Source organism: Saccopteryx leptura, chromosome 11, assembly GCF_036850995.1.
Source record: "Saccopteryx leptura isolate mSacLep1 chromosome 11, mSacLep1_pri_phased_curated, whole genome shotgun sequence".
In the NCBI taxonomy this organism is placed as follows: Eukaryota; Metazoa; Chordata; class Mammalia; order Chiroptera; family Emballonuridae; genus Saccopteryx; species Saccopteryx leptura.
Genome location: NC_089513.1, coordinates 31533371 through 31556065, shown reverse-complemented (window position 1 = coordinate 31556065; position 22695 = coordinate 31533371). Strand labels below are relative to the sequence as shown.

Genomic DNA, 22695 nt, shown 5'->3' with positions numbered 1-22695 from the left:
CCAGGTGTTCAGGAACTTCCTGTTACCTAGGGCAAATTCCTTCTCTCCCTGCCTTTATCTCCCTCATTTATAAGATAAGGGACTTGCAGTAAATCACCTCAGAGGTCCTTCCAGTTCTGATCGGAGGCCTCGTTTGAGATACTTCTTGTAAGAGAGGCAGAATTCAAAGAGAAGTCAGCCTTTTCTTTCTTGGATTATTTATCTACTTATTTGTGTCTGGGTTGCTGCTTTGAAATTTCTCGTGTTTTCATAAATTTCATAGACCAAGGGGAAGGCCTACCAAATTGAAAGAAGAGAGAATCATTAAATTCTTATCACTCCAGCTGTTGGTAGATAGATCTTAACAGGAGTTTCTGATCCCTGACTATGCTGGTTTTCTTCTGCCATGTAACCAATTACCACAAACTTAGCAGCTTCAAACAGCACAGATTTATCATCTCACAGTTTCCATGGGAGGGTGTCCAGCACTGCCTCGCCGGGTCCCCTGCTCAGACTCTCGCGAGGCTGCAGTCAAGGTGTTGACTGGGGCTGGAGTCTCATCTGAGGCCTGGGATCCACTTCCAAGCTTTTGTGGTTGTTGGCAGAGCTCATTTTCTTGCAGCTGTAGAGCTCATGGTGACTTGCCCCTGCTCTGGGGCCAGCAGGATTATCATTCTTCCAGCCTCTGAGTTCAGGAAAAGGCCTTAGCCCACTTTTAAATGGTTCATGTGATTAGGTCAGGCCCACCCACGATTATATCCCCTTTGATTAATTCAAAATCAATTGATTTGGGACCTTGATGACATCTGTAGAATTCCTTCACTCTTGCCTCATAACCTAACCTAATCATGGCCATGATATCCCTACACTCAAGGGGAGGGGACACAGTACCTGACTAATAAGATGGGGTTCATTCTTCTTATGTTAAAGAATAAGAAAGTTCCCTGGCTGGTTGGCTCAGTGGTAGAGCATCGGCCCAGCATATGGATGTCTTGGGTTTGATTCCCCAGGTAGGGCACACAGGTGAAGTGCCCATCTGATTTTCCACCCTTCCCCCTCTTACTTCTCTTTCTCTCTCTCTCTTTCTCTCTCTCTCTCTCTCTCTTCCCCTCCTGCAGCCATGGCTCAATTGGAGCAAGTTGGCCCTGGGCACTGAGGATTTCTCCATGGCCTCTGCCTCAGGCACTAAGAAGAGCTCTGTTGCTGAGCAATGGAGAAAAGGCCCCAGGTGGGCAGAGCATTGCCCCCTAGTGGGCATGCCAGGTGGATCCCAGTTGGGGCACATGAAGGAGTCTGTCTCTGCCTCCCCTCCTCTCACTGAATAAAAAAATAATAATAATAAAACAAGAAAGTTTTTTAATTCTCAATTGAACTTGTTATCTATCTTGCTTTGTCCCATATTGTTATAATCATGGCCACTACCATGTCATGGTATGGTATATAATCTACCATGCAAAAACAAACAAACAAACAAATAAATAAATGCCTTGAGAACCTTGAGACAATTATCTAAGACATGTCTGTGTCCTGTTCTTATTTCGTCCAGACATTATCAGGATTGCCAGACCAAGATACCTTCTATGACGTGGTGGACTGCCTGGAGGAGCTGGGCATTGCAGCCGTGTCCCAGCGGCACTTGAGCAAGAAAGGAACTGACCTGGACTTAGTGGAGCAGTTGAACATTTATGAGGTAACAGACCATGCCTTTTTTAAGGCATCTTACAGCTTGGACAAATGTCAAAGGCCAAGGTAAACACACTCTAGACCTGTGGTTCTGAGTGTGATGTAGCAGCGCTTGAAATGCCCGGGAACTTTTCCAAGTGCAAGGTCTCAGTGCCCAGCCCTGACCTGGTGAAGCAGAAACTCTGAGGGTGGGCCTGGCAGTCTGGGGTATCTAAGCCTCTGGGTGCTTGTGATGCACACTCAAGTGAGAGAAGCACCGATCTGGCAGAAGCATGGGAGCTTGCTTGCTCATTTATTTATTGCTATTTTAATTTAAAAAACATGGATTCTACCAGCAGTGTTTTCATTCAGCCTAAGAGAGAGGCTGAGAGGGGGGCAGAGACAGAGAGACAAACAGATCATGTTTCTCAGACTTGATAGGGGTGGGACTTCAGGCAGGGCCTGCTCCATGATTTATAGGACAAAATAAAAACATGGGGGAAAACTGATGTTAAAGATACTAAACAGCCCTGGCCGGTTGGCTCAGCGGTAGAGCGTCGGCCTAGCGTGCGGAGGACCCGGGTTCGATTCCCGGCCAGGGCACACAGGAGAAGCGCCCATTTGCTTCTCCACCCCTCCGCCGCGCTTTCCTCTCTGTCTCTCTCTTTCCCTCCCGCAGCCGAGGATCCATTGGAGTAAAGATGGCCCGGGCGCTGGGGATGGCTCTGTGGCCTCTGCCCCAGGCACTACAGTGGCTCTGGTCACAACATGGCGATGCCCAGGATGGGCAGAGCATCGCCCCCTGGTGGGCAGAGCGTCGCCCCATTGTGGGCGTGCCGGGTGGATCCCGGTCGGGCACATGCGGGAGTCTGTCTGACTGTCTCTCCCTGTTTCCAGCTTCAGAAAAATGAAAAAAAAAAAAAAAAAAAGATACTAAACATCTTTTTACTTCTTCCTTAGTCTCTCTCGGCTTGTTACGGTATTTCTTTTTATTTGCTATTTACTGTCATTGTAAGGAAAGAACAATTAAAATTTAAAAGTATTATCAGGGTCTCATTTTTTTTGAGACTCAGAGACATGGACAAGAGTGTGGTGGTTACGGGAGGGGAGGGGCACAAAGATAACCAGATAGAAGGTGATGGAAGACAATTTGGCTTTGGGTGATGGGAATACAACATAATCAAATGTCAAAATAACCTGGAGATGTTTTTTCTGAACATATGTACCCTGATTTATCAATCTCACCCCATTAAAATTAATAATAAAAATTTAAAATTAAAAAAAAGTATTAACAGGGCTTTTACTATTCACCTTTACATTGTGCAATGCCAGTTTAAAATGCTATTATAAGAGCATTTAAACTAGATGCATACTCAGCAAAATTCGGTATTTGTCACCCCTGCATGCATAGGCATTTTATCCTTACCAGAACAGTGGAAACGCTGTCAAACTGACTCAGCTATTTTTGCTTCATTTCTTGACATGTGTTCATTCTGTCAACACTCTGTCTTCCACTTACTGATGAGTGAGGAAGGCTGAAAGGGAAAGGAACTGTGGGCTGGGGGCTGTCCTAGCTCCTCATTTTTCCTGTTTCGTCATTTCAGCATAAGTGGTTGGCTAACCTGGGGAAGTAACACTGTTGAGAAAGAGTAGGATAGGACCAGTGGTGGGATTCAAATAATTTAACAACTGGTTCTCTGCCCTAATGACCATTTTAAGTACAAAAAAACCCCCGATATACCAGAAAGTAGTTTATTATTTCGTGCATTTAATACCTAAATGAGAACAATAAAAGAGATGCACAAAACTAGGTTGGTTATAAGAAAGAGTTTTAAAATATTAATGAAAAAAATATTAAATAATACCTGACAAAAAAAAGCAGTAAAACTGCTATTTAAGATATTTCCATATTGCTTCTTTGATTGGCATCCTCACTTAAAATTATTTCACCTGTGGACAGAATGAACATTATTACTACGGGCGCTTAGAATATGCTGTTGCGCAGATGAATGTTAAAAAAGAGTAAGGAATGTAAATTTGTGCCTTTCATATTAGAGATCCCTGATGACAGGTGCCATTTTAACAACAGTTCACCAAACCCAACAAAGAATTAGGTATCAGTTCTGCCGAACTGGTGCGAACTGGCTGAATCTCACCCTAGATAGGACCCTTGGGTTGCCATCTCTTCCTTTAGAGCATTTCTGGTTTGCATGGAAAGCCTGGCCTCCAGGGCTGCCAGTGACTCTGCTTAGCCAGACAGTCTCACTGACCTCCCAGTGTCATGGGTCGACCAGAACTCGACTCACAGGGGCATGGAATAGCGGACATGCGTATTGCATCTACACCTCTATGCATACACGTGCTCCATTTTCCCACTGGACTTCACTTATAAAACCCAAGTTTGAAGTTAAAGTTAATAAGAATTTCCCGATGGGGAAGGCAGAGCAGGAAGCCAAGTGCAGAGCCCGCTGAGCACGAGGACGGAGCCCTGGACAGTTGCAGAGGTCACACACCCACGTGGCAGGCCCTGCTCTGGGTGATGCAGCATGGCTTCAAGGCCTGTTGACTTGATGTCCAGCTGTTCCCAGTGGGTTAAAGTTAGTTATCTGAGGTGACTGTTGTCTGGACTTGAAACGAAGGTTAGAGCACATTTTATGAATAGCAAATTGCATTCTCCATCATCCTAGTTTCCTTCCATGGCTAGTGGGGGATAGAGTCTGGAGACATGCTTTCTCTTAGGTGATGTGACTTTGAATAGGAAAGCTTATTTGATTCGACCCAAATTTTCCCACAATAATGCAGTGAATGAGGCTATGTCAGAGGACATTCTGTCAGTGGTGTTTCACTTTTTTTTCTTCACATTTTCCTCTCCAGATATTGTTCTCATACCACAAAATTAACCATTTTAAAGTGTAAAATCATATGGATTTCAGTATATTCATAAAGTTGCATAACCATCACCACTATCACTTTCCAGAATTTTTCATTACCCCCAAAAGAAACCTGGACCTATTGGACACTCCTTATTCCTCTCGTGCTCCCACACTTCATACCTCAAACCACTAATCTACTTTGTCTCTCTGTATCTATTTGTCTCTTTTTTTACATAAGTGGACATTTCATGTAGATGGAATCAGCATGTGGTCTCTATGACTAGCTTTCACTTAACATGTTTTCTAAGACTCATCCTGACTGATATTCTATTGTACAGCTGCATCACATTTTATTTATCCACTCACCATCATATGGGCATTTGGGTTACGCCCATCTTTTGGCTATTATGAGTAATGTTGCTAAGAATAGTTGTGTGTATACATTTTCAATTCTCTTGGATATATACCTAGGAGTGAAATTGCTGGTCACATGGGAATGGTGTTTAGCCGTATGAAGAAAAGGGGTGAGGTGGGATGAGAAACTGTGGTGTGGATAAGGAGGCCCTTCTGAGCTGACGGCCTCAAGAGAGACAGTGACGTAGAGGAAAGCGATGGAGGAGCTCCAGCTCAGCAGGCGTGCAGGGTCGGAAGGAGACTGGTGTGACTGGAGGGGTAGGGCCTGGGAGGGCAGCGAAAGCAGAACCTGGCGAGGTTGACAGCCTGCAGGTGCTACATCCCATGGGGCCTTCTCTGCCCTCTCTCCTCCTTCCTTACTCCCTGCAACTGAAAACAAGGTGTGGGAAAGTCAGATCTGACTAGGCCATTTCACTATTGAACAAAACAACCAATAGTAAGCAAGTGAATAAATATATGAATGAATGAATGAATGAATGAATGAATGAATGAATGAATGAATGAAAAAATCATTTTCATGGCCAGCAGGATATAGCCCTAACTCCTTGAGTTAGTTCAAGGGCCTACATGGTCTGTGGCCTCAAACCTCTGTGGCCTTTTCTCCAGCCATTCCTAAGATGTTGAAGTTTCAGCCACATTCAACATCTGTATCCTGAATGCGAAAAGCAGGTCTTCGGGGAACCTTCCTTTATCTAGTCTCTTTTCTTTGCCTGGAGTACTCTCTTTTCCAGTTCTCAAGTTAGCAAACTCCTACTCCTGCTGTAGGAGTCAGCTCAAGTGCCCCTTGTCCACGAGGTCTCCTTGACAAGGTCAAAAGAGTCTCTGCTGCTCGTCCTTGCACTTTGTTAATAACCGTGGAAGAGCAGGCGCTTCTGTCCTTGGACTGAGCAGCCCTCAGGACGTTCTTGCCTGTTTCCTTTTGAGCTACTCTACATTGTATGCCTCATTCCTCTCTCGAGACCCGGTGCCCAGTAGTGCACCTGCTCAGCGTAGAAGTGCAGTAAGTACTCAAATGAAGGTCTCTTTTTATATCACATGTTTTATGACAATGTTTTCCAGATGCTGGGTTGAAGTAAGGGCATGATTTAATCAGAAAATAGTTAACCTTAGAGGGAAGATGCCCTGAATAATCACTCAAGGTGACAATTGAGTGCTTTATATACCAGGCAAAGTCAGGATTTTTATTTTGTTCTGAAAGCCAACGCAGTTTTAAAAATATGTATTTATTGCTACAGGACAACTAATTTCAGAATATACACAAGCAGCAAGGAGGCCTATAAGCAAAGCCAGTATTTTCCTCCATGAATGTTTTTAAGCAATTGAAGAAAACTTGGTTGGGCTTCTAGAATTCTTAGTAGTGGAGGACGTCTGGTGACCATATGTCCTAGACTTTCTGAGGACAGGCCCAATTCCATGTAATTTAATTCCATTTCAGAAAGGTGAGTTAATCTATGTTTCATTCATTTGAATTTTTATAGCTTTGTATAATTTTACAAATACGTAAATTCACAAATCAAAAAGAAATAAGTCTTTTGTCAGGTTATGTGTTCTAACTTTTAATTCTCAAAATGTGGTCTTTGTAATGGGAAAGGCATCTGAAGGCTGGAGACTTTGGGGATGAGGGGTAATCAGTACTTTTAGAAATCATTAACTATCAGGTCTAATATCTTAAGATCCTTCTTTGTCATGGGGATAAAAAATGTGTATCAGCTAGCTCTTGGGCATAACAAATATGCCAAAAATGTAATGACCTGAAAGAACAAGTGTTGCTCATGATTCTGTGGGTCAGAGCTTTGGACCTGGTTCACCTGGGAGATACTCAAGCAGCTTCAGTCATCTGATGGCTGGACTGGAGCCACATGGTCTAAGGTGGCCTGATTTACCTGGTTTAGCATTGATGCTGGCTCTTGGCTGAGCCGGGCTAGCCTATACTTCTTCACAGGATAGCAGCATTTCCAAAGCGCAAGTACAAAAACACCAGCACTTTTCAAGCCTCCGTTTGCATCGTGTTTGAGATGTCCTATTGGCCAGTGGAAGTCATGTGGGTAATCCTGGACTCAGTGTAGGAGGGGCTACACAAGGGTAAGGACACAGGCAGTGCTGTTCCCGGGGAGCCCAGTGCTGTTCCAGCCTGTCACACCCTGTCAGCAGCATGGTTACGTTCTGAAATGATACCAGCGCTGGCATCCATGTCCCCTAAAGACTGAATCAGGTTGTGTATATATGAATGAAAAAGAAGATGTGGGATAGCAATAAGGGAAAGGACTGGATCTCTTTCTTTTTTTAAAAATTCATTTGAGAGAGAAAGAGAGAGAGAGAGAGAAAGAGAGAATGGTGTGTGTGTGAGGGGGAAGCATCAACTCCCATATGTGCCTGGACCAGGCAAGCCTAGGGTTTTGAACTGGTGACCTCAGCATTCCAGGTCGATGCTTTACCCACCGAGCCACCACATGTCAGGCAGGGCTGGATCTCCTGTGTAAAGGTGGCTGCCAGTCATGGATGTTAGTAGCAGTGTAGCAATATAAACTCCAAGAAACATTAATAGCTTTTGGCCTCCATCAGGAATGTTTGGATTGTTGGATAGTAGTTGATAGAAACCATTTTAAGTGAGACAGTGTATGCTGGTGATGGTTTTTAGAAAGCCTTATCTTTTAGGGATTTACACTGAAATAGTTTCAGATAAAATTATGTGATCTTGGAATTAAGCCCCTCCAAAAAAAAAAAAAAAAATCACTGGCTGTGTGGAGTTGGGGACACAGAGGGAGCAGGGTGTAAATGAGACAAGATTGGCCAGGAGTTGATCACTGTTGAACCATAATTGGTAGTGAATATGTCACAGTCTTTATACTCTTCAACATACCTTGTGTAGCCTGATAAAGCAGTGGCGCAGTGGATAGAGCGTCAGACTGAGATGTAGAGGACCCAGGTTTGAAACCCCAAGGTTGCCGGCTTGAGCTCAGGCTCACCAGTCTGAGCACGGGGTCGTTGGCTTGAGCATAGATCATAGACATGACCCCATAGTTGCTGGCTTGAGCCCAAAGGTCACTGGCTTAAAGCCCAAGGTCACTGGCTTGAGCTCTAGGTCACTGGCTTGAGCAAGGGGTCACTCACTCTGCAGTAGCCCCCTGGTCAAGGCACATATGAGAAAGCAGTCAATGAACAACTAAGGTGTTCCAACAAAGAATTGATGCTTCTCATCTCTCTCCTTTCTTGTCTGTCCCTGTCTGTTCCTCTCTCTGTCACAAAAATAAACACAAAAAACCCAAACAAACAAACAAACAAAACCATATGTTGTATCTTTTTGAACATTTCCACAATAAACTCTTTCTAATAAAACATTAGAAAGAATGCTCAAATCGTTCAGTGGCCTCAAAGACTGATAGAAGTTTGCAGAGATGCCACTTTCAGCTGCTCTAACTGCTTTCTCAGTAAGGTAGGGTAGGGGGTGCCAGTGGTCAGTGCTCTGGACTCTGCAATCTTCTTGCTCAGTCTGGGTTTTCATTTACAAACAGTGTTCCACGTTTAATTAAAAGAGTTAGAAGATATTTGACATGGGATCTAGCAAGTGACTCACTCCATCATTTGGGTGACAGTAGGGATCTTTCAGGACAAGTTCGACCTCACCTTGTGTCCCCGTGGAGGACACTTGTTGCACTTACAGTAAATTAGATCTGACACCACAGATTCTGAGTAAGTCTCGTAGTGAGGTTTGTCCTCTTCGGGTGTTTTCTAGCTTGTAGGGTCCTTGAATCTAATCTGTAGGACTCCCTAGAATCGGGAGAATGTGAAACTGCCACTGTAGCCCCACTGTGGAAGCGAAGTCTGCCTTCCTGTCGTCTGTGGACACTGGTGAGTCTAGGATTTATCTTAAGAACAAAACCATGAGCAAACAGCAGCCCCCAATTTCTGGTGATACCAAGCCCGAGGCTGCCTTGGGCTCTGCTGGGATTCTGTGCCCCCATTACCCCTCTATCACTCTTTTCTTGTTTTAAGGAAATCAGTGTTTTTGTTGAGGATCTGAGCTTTAGGAAGTCCCCCATTGAATTTCACTTTATAATGTTGCTTTGATAATTTCTCCAGATTTTTCTTTTCATTGAAACTCTCTGATTGTGTCTGAGTTTCTTGACAGAAGGCAGGTGAGGTGGCTTGCCCTGTGTGCACACTGCGAGGGCCTCTGCCAGGCCCTGGGAGGGGAAAGCTGTTTGGTCCTTGGATCACTGAGGTTAGACAAGGAATTAGAAATATCTGAGCTCTACTTTGGCCCCTAATCTTATCATTCCAAATGTGTGTTTAATGAGAAGCAGAATCAATACCTCAGGTCAGAGTGAGTTCAAATGGTCTAGAATTTTTATATCTCAAAATGAAGAAAAAGTAATTGGCTAGAAATATTTAAAAATACTGTCCTTGGTTAGGTACGTAATCATTCTCAAACTCTCCCCAGAGAATGCCATTTAAAGTGTTCAAGTTGAGAGGATGATAAATGTGACTGACCAAGTGCATAATTTCTTAGTTCTTGCAGTTCAACTGGAGAGGAGATTCCTAGGAAACAGCCTTTCCAACGAGATTTTATAACAATCGGGCTTTTTCTGAACTCGTATCAATTCTTACCTCAAACCTCCCAAAATTATGTCTGGTTAGTAAATTCAGAGGCACCAAATAGTCAAAATAGTATTAAATCGCCTTCATATATCTGAGAGTTTGTTATAAAATGTATCTGGCTCAGGGACAGAAGAGTTTTCACTAAATCGATCTTCTCTGAAAGCTAAAGCTGGAGGGAACGGGAGACAGGGCAGATGAAGGGTGGGCGCACTCTTGTGAAGCAGGCCACGTGTCCCGGGTGCCCAGTCCTGTGTACCTGCGTGGGAGTGGCCAGCCTCGCCTCGACTCTGCCAAGCTCACCTTGCTTGGCAAACACTGCTGCCCAAACTGGACACGGGGCTCACCAATTTTGCAATGGCCAGATTTTCTGTAGCTAGGTGATATAAACGCCACATAGTGTGATGATCTCTTTGTGTCTTTATCACTTCTTCATTCTCGTACCAGGACCATGTTGGGGAATGTGACTGAGAGCACCCACAGGCTAGAGCACTTGCACCTGAGGGGACATGACACTATGGGACTCCCAAAGTTGCCAAGTCAGAGAGACTGCTGGACTTGGTGGGCCTGGCCTACCTGGACTGCAAGGTGGCTGACCCACCAGACCCGTGAGATGGAGGAATCTGTGGGCATCCCAGGCGCCCTCATCTGAGGGCATAGGTTGGAGAAGGACAGTCATGGCTATTGAGTACCAGCCACAGGGAGCGCCCTGCTCTAGCTGCTTTGCGTAAATTACCTTTATATAAGTTATCCTTGCTATAAACCTGCAGACACAATCCTATTTTCCTCAACTGGTGGGCTAGAGTGAGGGTCAGTATCTTGTTGCAGGTCACATCTGGTCTCTTCGTGGCACAGCCAGTTTGCGCACAAAAGTCTAGTCGGTGGCAACTCGTGCTCTTCTTACTGTCCGGTTTTAGAGGAGGTAGGCATAAAAAAAAATTAAAGAAACTGGAGATACAGGTGGATAGCCCGTGGCCGGGAAGAGTGAGCATGCATAAGGGGCAGAGCTGTGCAGAGATGTGTACCAATGAGGTGAGGGGAGCAAGCCGCGGAGTTGGATCCAGGTTAGGGTGAGATTAGGGGCAGTCGAGCTGGGCTTCTGAAGGGGGCACCAACTAGGGGCAGGACCAAAATATCCCTCAGAAGAGGATGGGGTGGGTAGGGTGGTGACAGTTGGTTCGGGTTTCCACATGAAAGCCCAAGTGACAAAATATAAGCCAGTTATTCCTCTGCACAAATATGCATCACTTTTTATAAACTTGTGTTCTGGAGGTCAAGTCTGTTTCTGGTACATGTTTTGGTGGCTCCCATATGCACGCTGTCTAGTTTAACTACAGGCTCCACCCCCAACCCTGAGACCCGGCTGCTGCGGGGAGCTGCTGGTGAGGGAGCTATGTGAGGTCTGTAAGAAGGTAGCACATTCTGTGGGCTCGGCCTCTCAACAAGACCCGTGGGGGAGGCTGGTGCCCCTCACCTGGATCCCGAGTCTCCCCACTCTGACCAGAATCCCCCCGTGCTCCTCTCAGCTCCCTCATTGGGAAAACCAGCTCTGCAACCATCAGCAAGTTTAGGGCTTCCTGTCACTGGGCCGCAGGAGGGACCCCACCTCCTGGACCAGAGGAGAGCAGGGCATGGCCCAGGAATATGGCAAACTTGGGGTCCAGGGTGAAGATGCCATGCAATTACAAAACACTTCGCAGACCAATTCAGGATATCGTCTGTTTCGTGCCTGTTTGGGTAAATGCCCAGCGGCCGGCATCCTTCAGTCTGCAGCCTGCGCCGTGGGTGGGTTTGCTTGTGAAGACCCTGCGGAGACTCTGAGGCAGCAGAATGGGAAAAGCTCGTTCAGTTCTCACAGGGCGCGCCTGCAGCGCACAGTCCCACTTCGGGGCCGCGACAGGATGTCAGGTCTGACCTGGCGCTGGGCGTTCTCTGCTTTTGCAGGTGGCACTCCGACACGAGGATGGGGATGAGACGGCCGAGCCACCCCCCAGCGGGCGCCGGGACCGGAGGCGGGCCAGCGTGTGTACTGGCGGCAGCAGCGAGAGGGAGCCGCGGGGGCTGGACCGCAGGCGGAGCCGCAGGCACTCCGTCCAGAGCATAAAGAATCCTCTGTCGGCCCCCACCAGTCCCTGCTCCCAGTCGGCTCCCGGCTTCAAGCCCAGTCAAGTGCGAGACCTCCGTGAAAAGTAAGTGTTCACCTAGCTGTGGAGAGGGGTACAAGAAACCTAGGGAGTGAGGCCTCAACCCCATGGAGCTCCACATTCATCCCACTTTCTCCCCTGTCTCTTCTCTACCATTAAAACATCACCCCAAATTCCCACGGAACTGCCTAGGGCAAGGTGGCCCTGGTGACAAGCATAGATTTGTTCTTACTAACTCCATGATTTCTTCTCCACCCATCTGTGTTTTCATATTATTTAATATTTCAATTAACATCTGTCTAGAAAAGTTGTGCTTTATCAAATGAAAAAGAATACAAAACACGAAGTTTTGACCTAGAAATAAATGCGATGCCACCTCTCAGCTGTGAGATGGTGACAGTCCTCAGACACTGATGACAATACACAGTTACAGCTGAGTTAAATAGAACAAATCAGTGTAAGTTCTAAAATATACATATATAAAATATGTAACTGTATATACATCTAAAGTCCCAGTGAATGCGAATTCCATCATTTATTCAGTCCGTCAAGCAGCAAAGATTTTTATTAAGTGTGTGCAATAGGCCGGGCCTGTGTGAAGCCGTGAAGATATATAAATGGAAAATGTCTGATCCTTGTCCTTAGGAGCCTCAAATCTAGGTTGGGAGAAAGTGAGAATGAGACAAGTAGGTAGGAAGAAAGAGCTAGATTGACCATCCCATGAGAAATTGTACATGTTCAAAATACAAAGTTTGATGAAATTTAAGGGAACTCAGAAGTGGTCCCATAATGCACAGGTGCAGCAAAAGGATGGCCATGCTGTCCTGGGATCTGGAGCCAGTTCTGTCTTCCTGATGCTGTCAGTTTACTAGGATGATGGGGCTCTATGGACCAGTCCATGCCACCCAGGTCCACTGTGCCTGATTGATACACCACTTGCCAGTTCTGTTCAGATCACGTGGCTGGAGCCTTTCCCCCCATCATGGAGATCGACCTGGGAGCCAAATGTAGTTCAGGAGGCAACAGGGTGAAGAAAAATATAACTCGGAATAAGTTGGATGACCTTAAAGAGTGATCAAGATATGTCCCTTTCTCTCTACCCCTGAAGGACCACCTACCTCCGTTGCTACTGAGGATGGCCCTGAATGGTCTGATATTCATGAACTTACTAAAACATGAACCAACCCATGCCCTTGGGTACCTCCCATTGTGGGAGGAAGAGGATACCGGTCTGAGAGTGATGTGTAAGGCATGGTCCACGTTGATACCCTGCTCTACCACATAGGCCTCTAGCTAAAGCTCTTACTGTTTTCTGAGAGTCTATTTTAGTGTAAAGAAGACCAAAACTTCTAAACAGATTGACGCAAGACAACATCTCGACCATTGCACTCTGTGATCTAAGATCATCAGGAAACTCAGGCACTGCTCAAAAGGCCCTTGAAGGTTTCTCCAGCACTTCTTGTAGCTAATACTTGAAAAATTAACATGGAGAGAGTTGAGGAGTGTGTGTATACAATGGGCTAAAAAAATCTGTATTTAAAACCACCAATGATGCTGAGGGTAGGAGCTGAGAGACCTTGTCAGTAGCACATGCTGATCTTTTGTTCTCCGTGACTATGCCGTGCTTGTTCCTGTTCTATTACTTGCCATTACACTTCCCAAAGGTCCCCATGTTGTGAGTTCAGGCCACAGTGCCTTGTGATAGGTAATAGCGGTGGAGTAGACGGTCCTGAGCACAGTTCACAGTTTGGAGGCACTGGGCTGGGTGGGATCTGGAACCAGGAGTCCACAGAAGCTGCTCTGAATGTTGCTGTCTCATCCTTTCCAAAGTAGGCTGTCTTTTCATTTCACAGGAATTATTACTTTCGTGTTAAATTTGTAGCATTTATTTGAGAAAAATATACCTTCCAGCTCATGAAGGCAGATAAGGTTCTACAGGTTGAGGATCAGGAAGTGGCTTCATCCGTAGGACCTGCAGGGGGGATTTTGCCCGACGGCCCCCAAACGACAGCACAAGTCTGGCAGAGCCGGGAGTGAGGTAGAGGGGAAGGGGGACGGGAAACAAAACTGGAAACGATCTCTGCGTGCATAGCTTAGCCACCTGGTCAACATGTGTGCCTCTAAACATTACCTTGGTATTAAGTAATTCATTTTGGTAGATTCCCTGTAGGCCTTGAAAGACACAGAATCATGCCTGACCTAGATTACTCCTCACCTACCTGAATGTTCTGGCCCAAGGGACTGCTAACTTGTAGCAACATGCCCACATACTCCACACAGGAGGAATTTCAGGCTGGATGTTATAACCTTGTAACCCAACGAATGCTGATACTTTGAAAAGAAGATAAAAATGTCTGAGTCTAGAAAGAGATTCATGATATCCTAACATGTCTGTGGCCCCCAGCCCTCAGATGACCCTTCCATATCATTTGACTCTGACATCATTTAATTCCCACAGTGCTCCCCTGTAGCATCCAGGCAGGACAAATGTCAGCATCCTCATTCTACGAGTAGAAAATCAACCAGCGTGTTGGTGCCTTGAGCCGAATCATAGGGCTAGACGGCTGAGCCGTGGATTAAACTCGAGTCTTTGGTCTTTGCCTTTCAATGTTGGAACTGGGCAAAACCATTTCCCAACTAACCATTCCTAAATATAGTCTCTGAGTGAGATTTACACGTCTGACTTTTTAGACAGGGAATTTGATTTACATATTGGATGTGCTTCTGTTTCCATTGAAGAGAAACCCCAAAATTCAAAGAGAGTTGAAAAACAGAAAATCTCCAAGTCTCCTTATAGACGTAGGCCTGCTAGGCAATGGGTTTTAATTCTAAGGACTGATAAGACTCTTAACTCATATTGTTTTGCTTTGGTTTCTGAAGAAATAGAAACCAAACCTCACCAAGCTGTTAACCAAATAAGGTGCGAGTTTATTGGTCATGTGTCACCAAAAAGTTATCTTTTGCAGCTATGGGTGTTTTATCTTTGTACTTAAATTTACAGGAAGGAAGAAAATGTTAGCACTTTTTTTTTTCCAAGAAAATTTATTTTTAGTATCTAATCAGCAAAAGAACCATTGTCTCTGGTTTAAATTGTAATAGTATATAATTTTAGGGTTAAAACGTCTTCAAGGTCGTGTAGCTCAGAGCAGGAGGCTTCCCATTCACTCCAGGCTCAGGACTCTCCTCCCTGGGACACCCCATTCTATCCTCGAATCTTTCCGCTTGCTAGGAAAGTCATGTGACCTACATTTGCTCCATCATGTTATAGCTCCATTACTCTTAGTCTTCCATTCTATGGGTAAAATTTCCCCATAATGTTTTCCTATTCATCCTGGTTCCTACTTCTGTCAACACATACCAGGTCTTGTTCCTGTTCCTTATGTCAGTCTTTCTGATAGTGAACACTGCATGGGACTTCATATATGAACTTCAAATTTTATCCTGTTGATTTCCACACAACATTCCAACCCGCAGAGGTAATTTTGAACTTCACTCAGTCACTGGTGGAAGCATTTGTGCCATCCAGCCTTCGGTCATGTGTATATTTTAATACACATGGACCAGTGACCTTGCAGGTTGTAGATGATGACAACGGGTTGGGAGTGGGTGGTACAGATTACTGCCCCATGCCTTAAAGGCAAGGGTAGGAAGCTTCCTCTGTCAAAGTCCAGATAGTACATATATTAGGCTGTGCAAACCAGACAGTGTCTGTTGCCACTGGTTGACTGAGTTCTGCCTTGGTAGCATAACAGCAGCTGTAGTCAATAGGTAGATGAATGAGTGTGACTGCATTCCAGTGAGACTTTGTGGGCACTGACGTTGGAACTTTACATGCCATAAAATATTCTTTTGAATTTCTTTCCAACCGTTTAAAAATGTGAAAACCATTCTTAGCTGCCGGACTGTATAAAAGCAGGTGGTAGGCCAGATCCTAAGGGTCTGGGTTGCTTGAGGGAATTTGGGAGGAAAGTGGTCTGGAGTTGGCAAAGAGGTGTATGTGGAGTCGGAGAGAAGAACCCAGCACGCTATGGGAGAGGGCTGTAGGGAACAGCGTGCTTAAGTTCAGGGTTAGAACACAGATTATTCCGTGAAGAGACTCTGGCTGTAGGGGATCTGGCTGATGGTTGTTGTTGCTCCCAAGTTCCCACAGCACTGTGGAATTTCGAGGGGGTTGGAGAAGGCAGGACATGTGTCAGACAAGGGGACCTACAGAGCTAGCTGGGAGCAAGGGGGTCTGGCCTTGAGTCTGGGAAAGGTGGAGCTGTTCAGGAAGGTGGAGGCAGGTGGTCCTAGGTGTCCTGGAAGGCAGTGGTTCTGAACCACAGGTAATTTTGTCCACTAGAGCAGTGGTCCCCAACCCCCCGGGCTGTGGACCGGTACCTGTCCATGGGCCATTTGGTACCAGTCCGCAGAGAAAGAACAAATAATTTACATTATTTCCGTTTTATTTATATTTAAGTCTGAACAATGTTTTATTTAAAAAAAAATGACCAGATTCCCTCTGTTACATCCGTCTAAGACTCACTCTTGACACTTGTTTCGGTCACATGATACATTTCTCCATCCCACCCTAAAGGCCGGTTCGTGGAAATATTTTCTGACATTAAGCCGGTCCGTGGCCCAAAAAAGGTTGGGGACCACTGCCCTAGGGGACATCTGACAATGCTTCGACACATTTTTTGTTCATCATAGCTGGGGCAGGAGGAGTGCTATTGGTATCTTGGAGGTGGAGTCTAGGGATGCTAATTGCACATCCTACAGTGTATATTATAGGACAACCCCCTCAACAAAGGATGATCTCTTATAAAATGTCAATAGTACTGAATCTAGGAACCCCTGCCCTAGAGGAAGGTAGATAATTGATTAAAATGTTTTTTCTTCTTCTTAGGATGATGCCATGGTTAGAAGTATTAGGGCTATTGGAAGATAGCTTCCTTAAAATCACAGAGACCTCTGTGGACTTACTTTAAATGCTCATGTTCATGAATCAAAGTTTTCTTGTTTTCAGAGACTATAATTCTCAAATTTCTGGGCTACCACATAGAGTATAGTAGGTCCGTTTGTTTTTGTTTTGACTCCATTTAGCAAAGTTGTGCACTTCTAATTCTCACGGAACAGAGAATGTGCAGAACCCTCTTGGGGAACCAAAGGCTTGACTAAACCTCTTGCTCTTCTCAGCAACCTATATGCCCAGCATATCCAGTCTAATCAGCGTCACATTCATCACATTCCAAACATTGATAATGGGATATGACACCAGCATAAAACAAAATGGCACACTGGAAGAATGGTTATATAATAGAAGGTGTACTGTTCTACAGCCAAGCTCAGGAACCTGTTTGAAGGAATAGTAATGCAGGGGTCAAGCTCATTAGAGCCACCTCTGCCCACCCAGTACTCACAGATGATCAAATGGACTTGGGAAGGAGTAACGAAGAGTCTCCTCTTGGCTGTTGGTATCGTTAGCTGGTGGTCAAGAAGTTGAAATGTTAAATTCAAGAATTGCTATTTTAGCCTGACCTGGCAGTGGCGCAGTGGATAGAGCATCGTACTGGGACACAGAAGGCCCAGGTTCAAAACCCTGAGGTCTCTGGCTTGAGCCCAAGGTCACTGGCTTGAGCCAGGGGTCACTCACTTTGTTGTAGCGCTCCCCCCCCCCACCAGCCCCAGTCAAGGCACATATGCGAAAGCAATCAATGAACAACTAAGGAGCCACAACGAAGAATTGATGCTTCTCGTCTCTCTCCTTTCCTGTCTGTCTGTCTCTATCTGTCCCTTTCTCTGTCTCTCTGTCTCTGTCATAAAAAAAAAAATAAAAAAAAGAATTTTATCCTGTAGGTTAGACTAGGGATAAAAATAAGGGGAAAAGGTTCAATATATGTTATACAAAAGTATTTATTCTAATAGATTGAAAGGTATAAGGAAGTAAGCAAGATGACGGGGGAGTCAGGGATTATGGCCAGGCCTTGAGTTTGCACTTGGAAAAGACTGGACCCAGTAGTTTGACCAGAATACCTAACCTTTATGTAGCAGAGAGCATAATATATGGCCTGGCCCCGGCTGGTCCTAGAAAAAGGAAAATGAGGAGAGACCATGGCCAGGTGGGCTGCCGGCCATGGATGCTGACATGGTAGGTGATGGCCGGCTCATCTATGCTGTAGGGACAGGAGTTTGGCTGGCAGGGTATGGTGTGGGGTGGAGTGCAGACACCAGCATCGGAAGTCTGGTCTGCACTGACTGGTGGAGGATAGGTCACAGCACTGAGGGAGTGGAGGAGCACTGTTTGTGCAAGTCCTCATCAGTGTGGCCCGCGGAGTCACTGTGGTCTATTTATCGGACATAGCAGAGATGTTGAGGCATGGGAAGGGGTGCCTGGCTCTACCACTAATAGCCATGTATCTATTTATGGCCCGAGGCACAGAGCAGGCACTGAATAAGTGGAAACTCTATATGTTTTCAAATAAACACAATATAGGATTTAAGGATGTGGTACCAACTATGTGACATAAAATGGAGATAGTTGGATCACATAGTCCATATACGAATGGACCAACAGTAACCTTTACTGAGCACTTAAGTGTTTGCCAGGAACTGTGCTAAGAACTTCAGTGTGCTAAATCCATTTTGCACCCTTACCCCACGGGGTAGGTACTGTTATTACCTCCATATGACAGGAGGGGAAACTGAGGCACAAGGCGCTGAAGTAACTTGTCCAGAGTCCCACAGCTAATCTATTGTGGAGCTGGCTTAGAGATGAGATGGTCTGCCTTCGCAGTCCCTGTCCCCACATTTTATTAAACAACCCCCTCTTGTTTCCTCCTGTGATTCTGTAGATATAAAACAAATGTACTAGGTACTGAGCATTAATAAGTAGTAACTGCATGTTGCTGTCTTTTTACACTGATAATTTTCTGTATCAGTACATTAAAAAATATTGCCTAGTGTTCCATTGTGTGGAAAAACCTTCATTCATTTGCTATGGCTTGATTCTAGTTTTCTCCTAGTACCAAACTTGCTGTAATGAATGCACACACACGTGTGCACATTAGTTCTTTTTGGAGAGATACTCAGGAATGGAATTCTAGATCAAGGCATAAAACATTTTAAATATTGATATTGCCACATTGCTTTCTAAAAGGGGTAATCCAGTTTGCTGTCCTACCATCAGCATGCAGTTGACCATTTTCCCACACCATCACCAGTGCTGGATAGTAAGAGTTTTTCGGAAGTTTTATAATTCTGAAAAGTGAAATGGGCCTCAGCACATTTTAATTTGCATTTTTGCTGACTTCTGAGGTCGTTCATCTTTAGTTTGTTCATTGACTATTGACCTTTTCTGAGTATTGCCTGTTGATATTCTTTGCTCATTTGTCTTCTGAATGGCGTATCCTTTCAAATTGATGAACAGCTACTCTTTGTTTTTAGTACAGAAACTTTCAGATACAAAAGCAGAAAAATTATTTATACGTTATAGATATTAACTTTTTGACAACTATGTCATAAATAGTTTCTCCCTGTCTTCCAAATATCATAATTTATGGTGTCTCTTGATATATGCATAAAATCTGTTGTTAAAGTATCCAATTTGTAAATCTTTTCCTTTGTAGCTTTTAATTTTTTTTATTAATAAATAAATTTTTATTTAAATGGGGTGGCATCAATAAATCAGGGTACATATATTCAAAGAAAACATTTCCAGGTTATTTTGTCATTTAGTTCTGTTGCATACCCATCACCCAAAGAGAGATTGTCCTCCGTCACCCTCTATCCAGTTTTGCTTTTAATTTTTTTTTAATCAAATGAGAGATAGGGAGGCAGAAAGACTCTCACATGTCCCCAGCTGGGATCCACCCAGCAAGTCCCCTGTCTGGGCCTGATGTTTTGCCCATTTGGGCTGCTGCTTCATTGCTCAGCAACTGAGCTATTTTAGCAGTTGAGATGAGGATATGAAGCCATCCTCAGTGTCCAGGGCCAACTTGCTCATTCGAGCTATGGCTGTGGGAGAGGAAGGAGAAAGAGGGGTGGAGAAGCAGATGGTCACTTCTCTTGTGTGCCTTGACTGGGAGTTGAACCTGGGACTTCCATATGCCAGGCCAATGCTCTACCGCTAAGCCAACCAGCCAGGACCCCTATGTAGCTTTTAGGTGTCATGCTCTCTCAGGAAAGTGTGTCTTCTTTCTAACTGCAACCTCTCTGTGTTGTCCTGGAAGAATGCTTTGCAATTCTTTCACTATCTCAGAGATAAGTAGTAGGAGCAGCAGTGATAGCAGAAGCCAGCATTTATGAAGTACTGACTTTGTGCTGGCTCTTGTGCTAAGCAATTTCACACATATTGGAAATTTCATGAAGATGATGGCAGTATCTTCCCCAATGTACAGATGAGGAGACTGACACACAGAGAGGTTCGAGAACTTGCCCCAGATTTCACAGGTGGGAAGGGACACAACTGGGTTTGAACCCAGACAGCCCTGGTCCAGAGTGTCCACTCAGAACCAAACATTCCTGCAGCTAGTCTCTGAACCTGTAGAATGTCTTCAGTAGTGGCAAGTTCTTTTCTTTGGAGGAGGAACTAGATTTGTTGAGAAAGCAAAACATCCTTCAGAGCAAATGTTTACTAGAGCTTGGTAATCCTAATGAGCTATATTGGGTATAGTTACTGTTTGATTTTGATCCTGAAATCGCCATCCTAATTTGCTTATTTTTCTCATAAATTGGCACTGCAGACAGTTCCCAAAGAGGAGTTACAAAAATAACCGGAGCAATAATCGCAGCATTGGAACAAGCCTTTCCAGTTAATCCTAACAAACCAGCCATAATCTTGGTGATGGGTAGGGAAGGAAGATAGAGAGAACAGACACTCACGGTTGAGAGAGAGGAAGCTGCAGTTACTATCAATTACTGGAGGCCAACCAGCCCTCACCTTTTGGAAGATCATACTTGATGCACACCAGTTAGTGGCCCAGTGGGTGGTAGAAAGGAGGGAGCCAAGCCCCAGGGCTCAGCCTCAGAGGTAGGAGCTGGAGGGAGGTGACTGGAGAGGGTGGTGGGTGGTGTTTTCTGTTCTCCTGCAGGAGTGCAGAAGGGGACTGGCACCTCTCCACCAGCTGCAAGAACCAGTGGGCAAACGGGGCAGCCTAATTATGGAACCGCGTAGTGTGGCTTAGCTCATCTCCCTATATTTTGACAGGAAGGAGGTGAGTTGTGGGCAGAGCTTTACTCTCTGGTTTGTATCAGGCCTTGTCCACAAGACTCCATTGCCAGGGGTCAGAGAATTCATTCACTGGTTAGGTGCAGGATGTGTAGCAGAAATAGAGATACCCTCCCCAGCTCTGTCTTGGAAACAGTTGGCAATGAGCAATAGATTTGCAAGCACAACGTATTATGGGATAGAAGGTGTTATGTAATTGCTGTTAACCTATAAAATCTATGACTTGGGTGACCATCCCAGTCCTGGTTCCCAGAGGCTTGGCCAAATGCAGTACCACAGCCGAGGCCGCTGAGAGCACAGGCCTGGTCTTTGCAGCCACAGTACCAGGTTCAGCCTCAGTCTCCTCCACTGCAAACTCAGGCTGATGGTGCCTCTTTAATGGGGGGAGGGTGTGAAGAGAGGCAGCCCAAATGTGTGCTTAGCTCAGGGTTGTTATCATTACAGTCACTCCATGCCCTGGAGCTTTCCCGGATATTGGTCTATTAAAGAAGGTAATTGTTAAATAAATATGGACATGACCTGGAGGGAAGAGTGTGCACTGGCGTAAACACACTAGAGGATTTCACAACAACCAGGTTAACAACCGCTGGTACCATGAGCGGCAAGTAGCTACTTGGGAAGATTTATCTGATGGTAAATGATTCATTAGAAAGGGGATTCACCCACGAGATGTGACTTCCTGAGGTAGGTGTGATTGGAATACAGCCAGCGATTTGGATTTATCACTTAGTGTCCAAGAGGCTCTGGTATCCTCAGTATTGAGTAAGGAAGGGACATAGGGAGTGAGCTTGGAGCTGGGGAAGCCTCCACCAGAAGGCAGTGGCCTTGAGGTATAAGGAGGAAGTCACTTGGTAAAGCCCCTTTGATTCCTGGGGCAGGATTCCTGGTTTCTCCAAGATTCACAGTGACCAGATTGAAGATTTCTTGGAGGTGGGGAGGGGTTGGACTTTGCTGAATTGAATTTGGGGCTCTTTTTAGATTTTGAAGAAAATGGCAGATTTTATTCTTAAAACTTCCAGGGGTACTGAGGAATTGTAAGTGAGGAAGTGCAATCAGGCTTGTGTTTCAGCAAGACTGCTCTGGGAGCAGTGTGGAGAGTGCACTGGAGGAGAGCTGACTGCGAACAGGTGGCCAGGCAGGCTGCTGGACAGTCCAGGGGAGGTGGAGCGGCCGACTCGGGGAGTGGCAGGGAGCGTGGCGAGTAGGGGGAGGTGCTGAGAGTCCGGGTGCTGCCTGCACGCTGTAGTGAGAAAGAGGAAGGAGTCTGGGTTATTCTTACATCACCACGAACCCAGAGTCATGGGATGGCAGTAAGGCCACTCAGTAAGCTTTGGGCATTTTAATTTTGAGGTGTCTATGGTCAGTTGAGAGGCACTTCTGGAACTCAGGTACATGTAGGTGAGGGTTGAAGCCCAGGCTTAGATGCCATAGCCCAGGATAAATAAACCGAATGCGCAAAGAAGCTATCAGATAAAGCCCTAGATGGAAAGTGTAGAGTCATCATCTCACACAACACTGAAACTGAGAAGTCCACATGCTTTCCAGGTCGGTGAACCTTGCAGTCAGTTGTCTTCCAGTGTAACTGTTTCTAAAGCTAGAGTGGCCTTACTTGGTGTGATGTGTCAGGAAGAGACAAGCCATTCACTTTGGGCGTGTTAGGGGGCGCACTTCAAAAAGAAGGAAAGAGTCTTGTTTCTAGCCAAATCTTGGATTTGCTTTGGGAATCTTTTTTCCTCCCTCCTTCCCTCCCTCCCTCCCTGCCTCCCTCCCTCCCTCCCTTCCTTCCCTCCCTCCCTCCCTTCCTTTTTTTCCTTTTTTT

General features: G+C 45.4%; 1 protein-coding gene across 12 annotated transcripts in view; it reads left to right on the top strand.

Moving 5' to 3' along the window:
• The window catches only part of FHOD3 (formin homology 2 domain containing 3), a 488187-nt gene that overhangs the window by 322689 nt on the left and 142803 nt on the right, over positions 1 to 22695 (top strand). For all 12 annotated transcript variants that reach the window (XM_066352679.1, XM_066352680.1, XM_066352678.1 and 9 more), the window contains 2 exons: positions 1526 to 1669; positions 11469 to 11713. In XM_066352679.1, coding sequence (XP_066208776.1) covers positions 1526 to 1669; positions 11469 to 11713 — 389 coding nt within the window. The remainder of the gene's footprint in view (positions 1 to 1525; positions 1670 to 11468; positions 11714 to 22695) is intronic.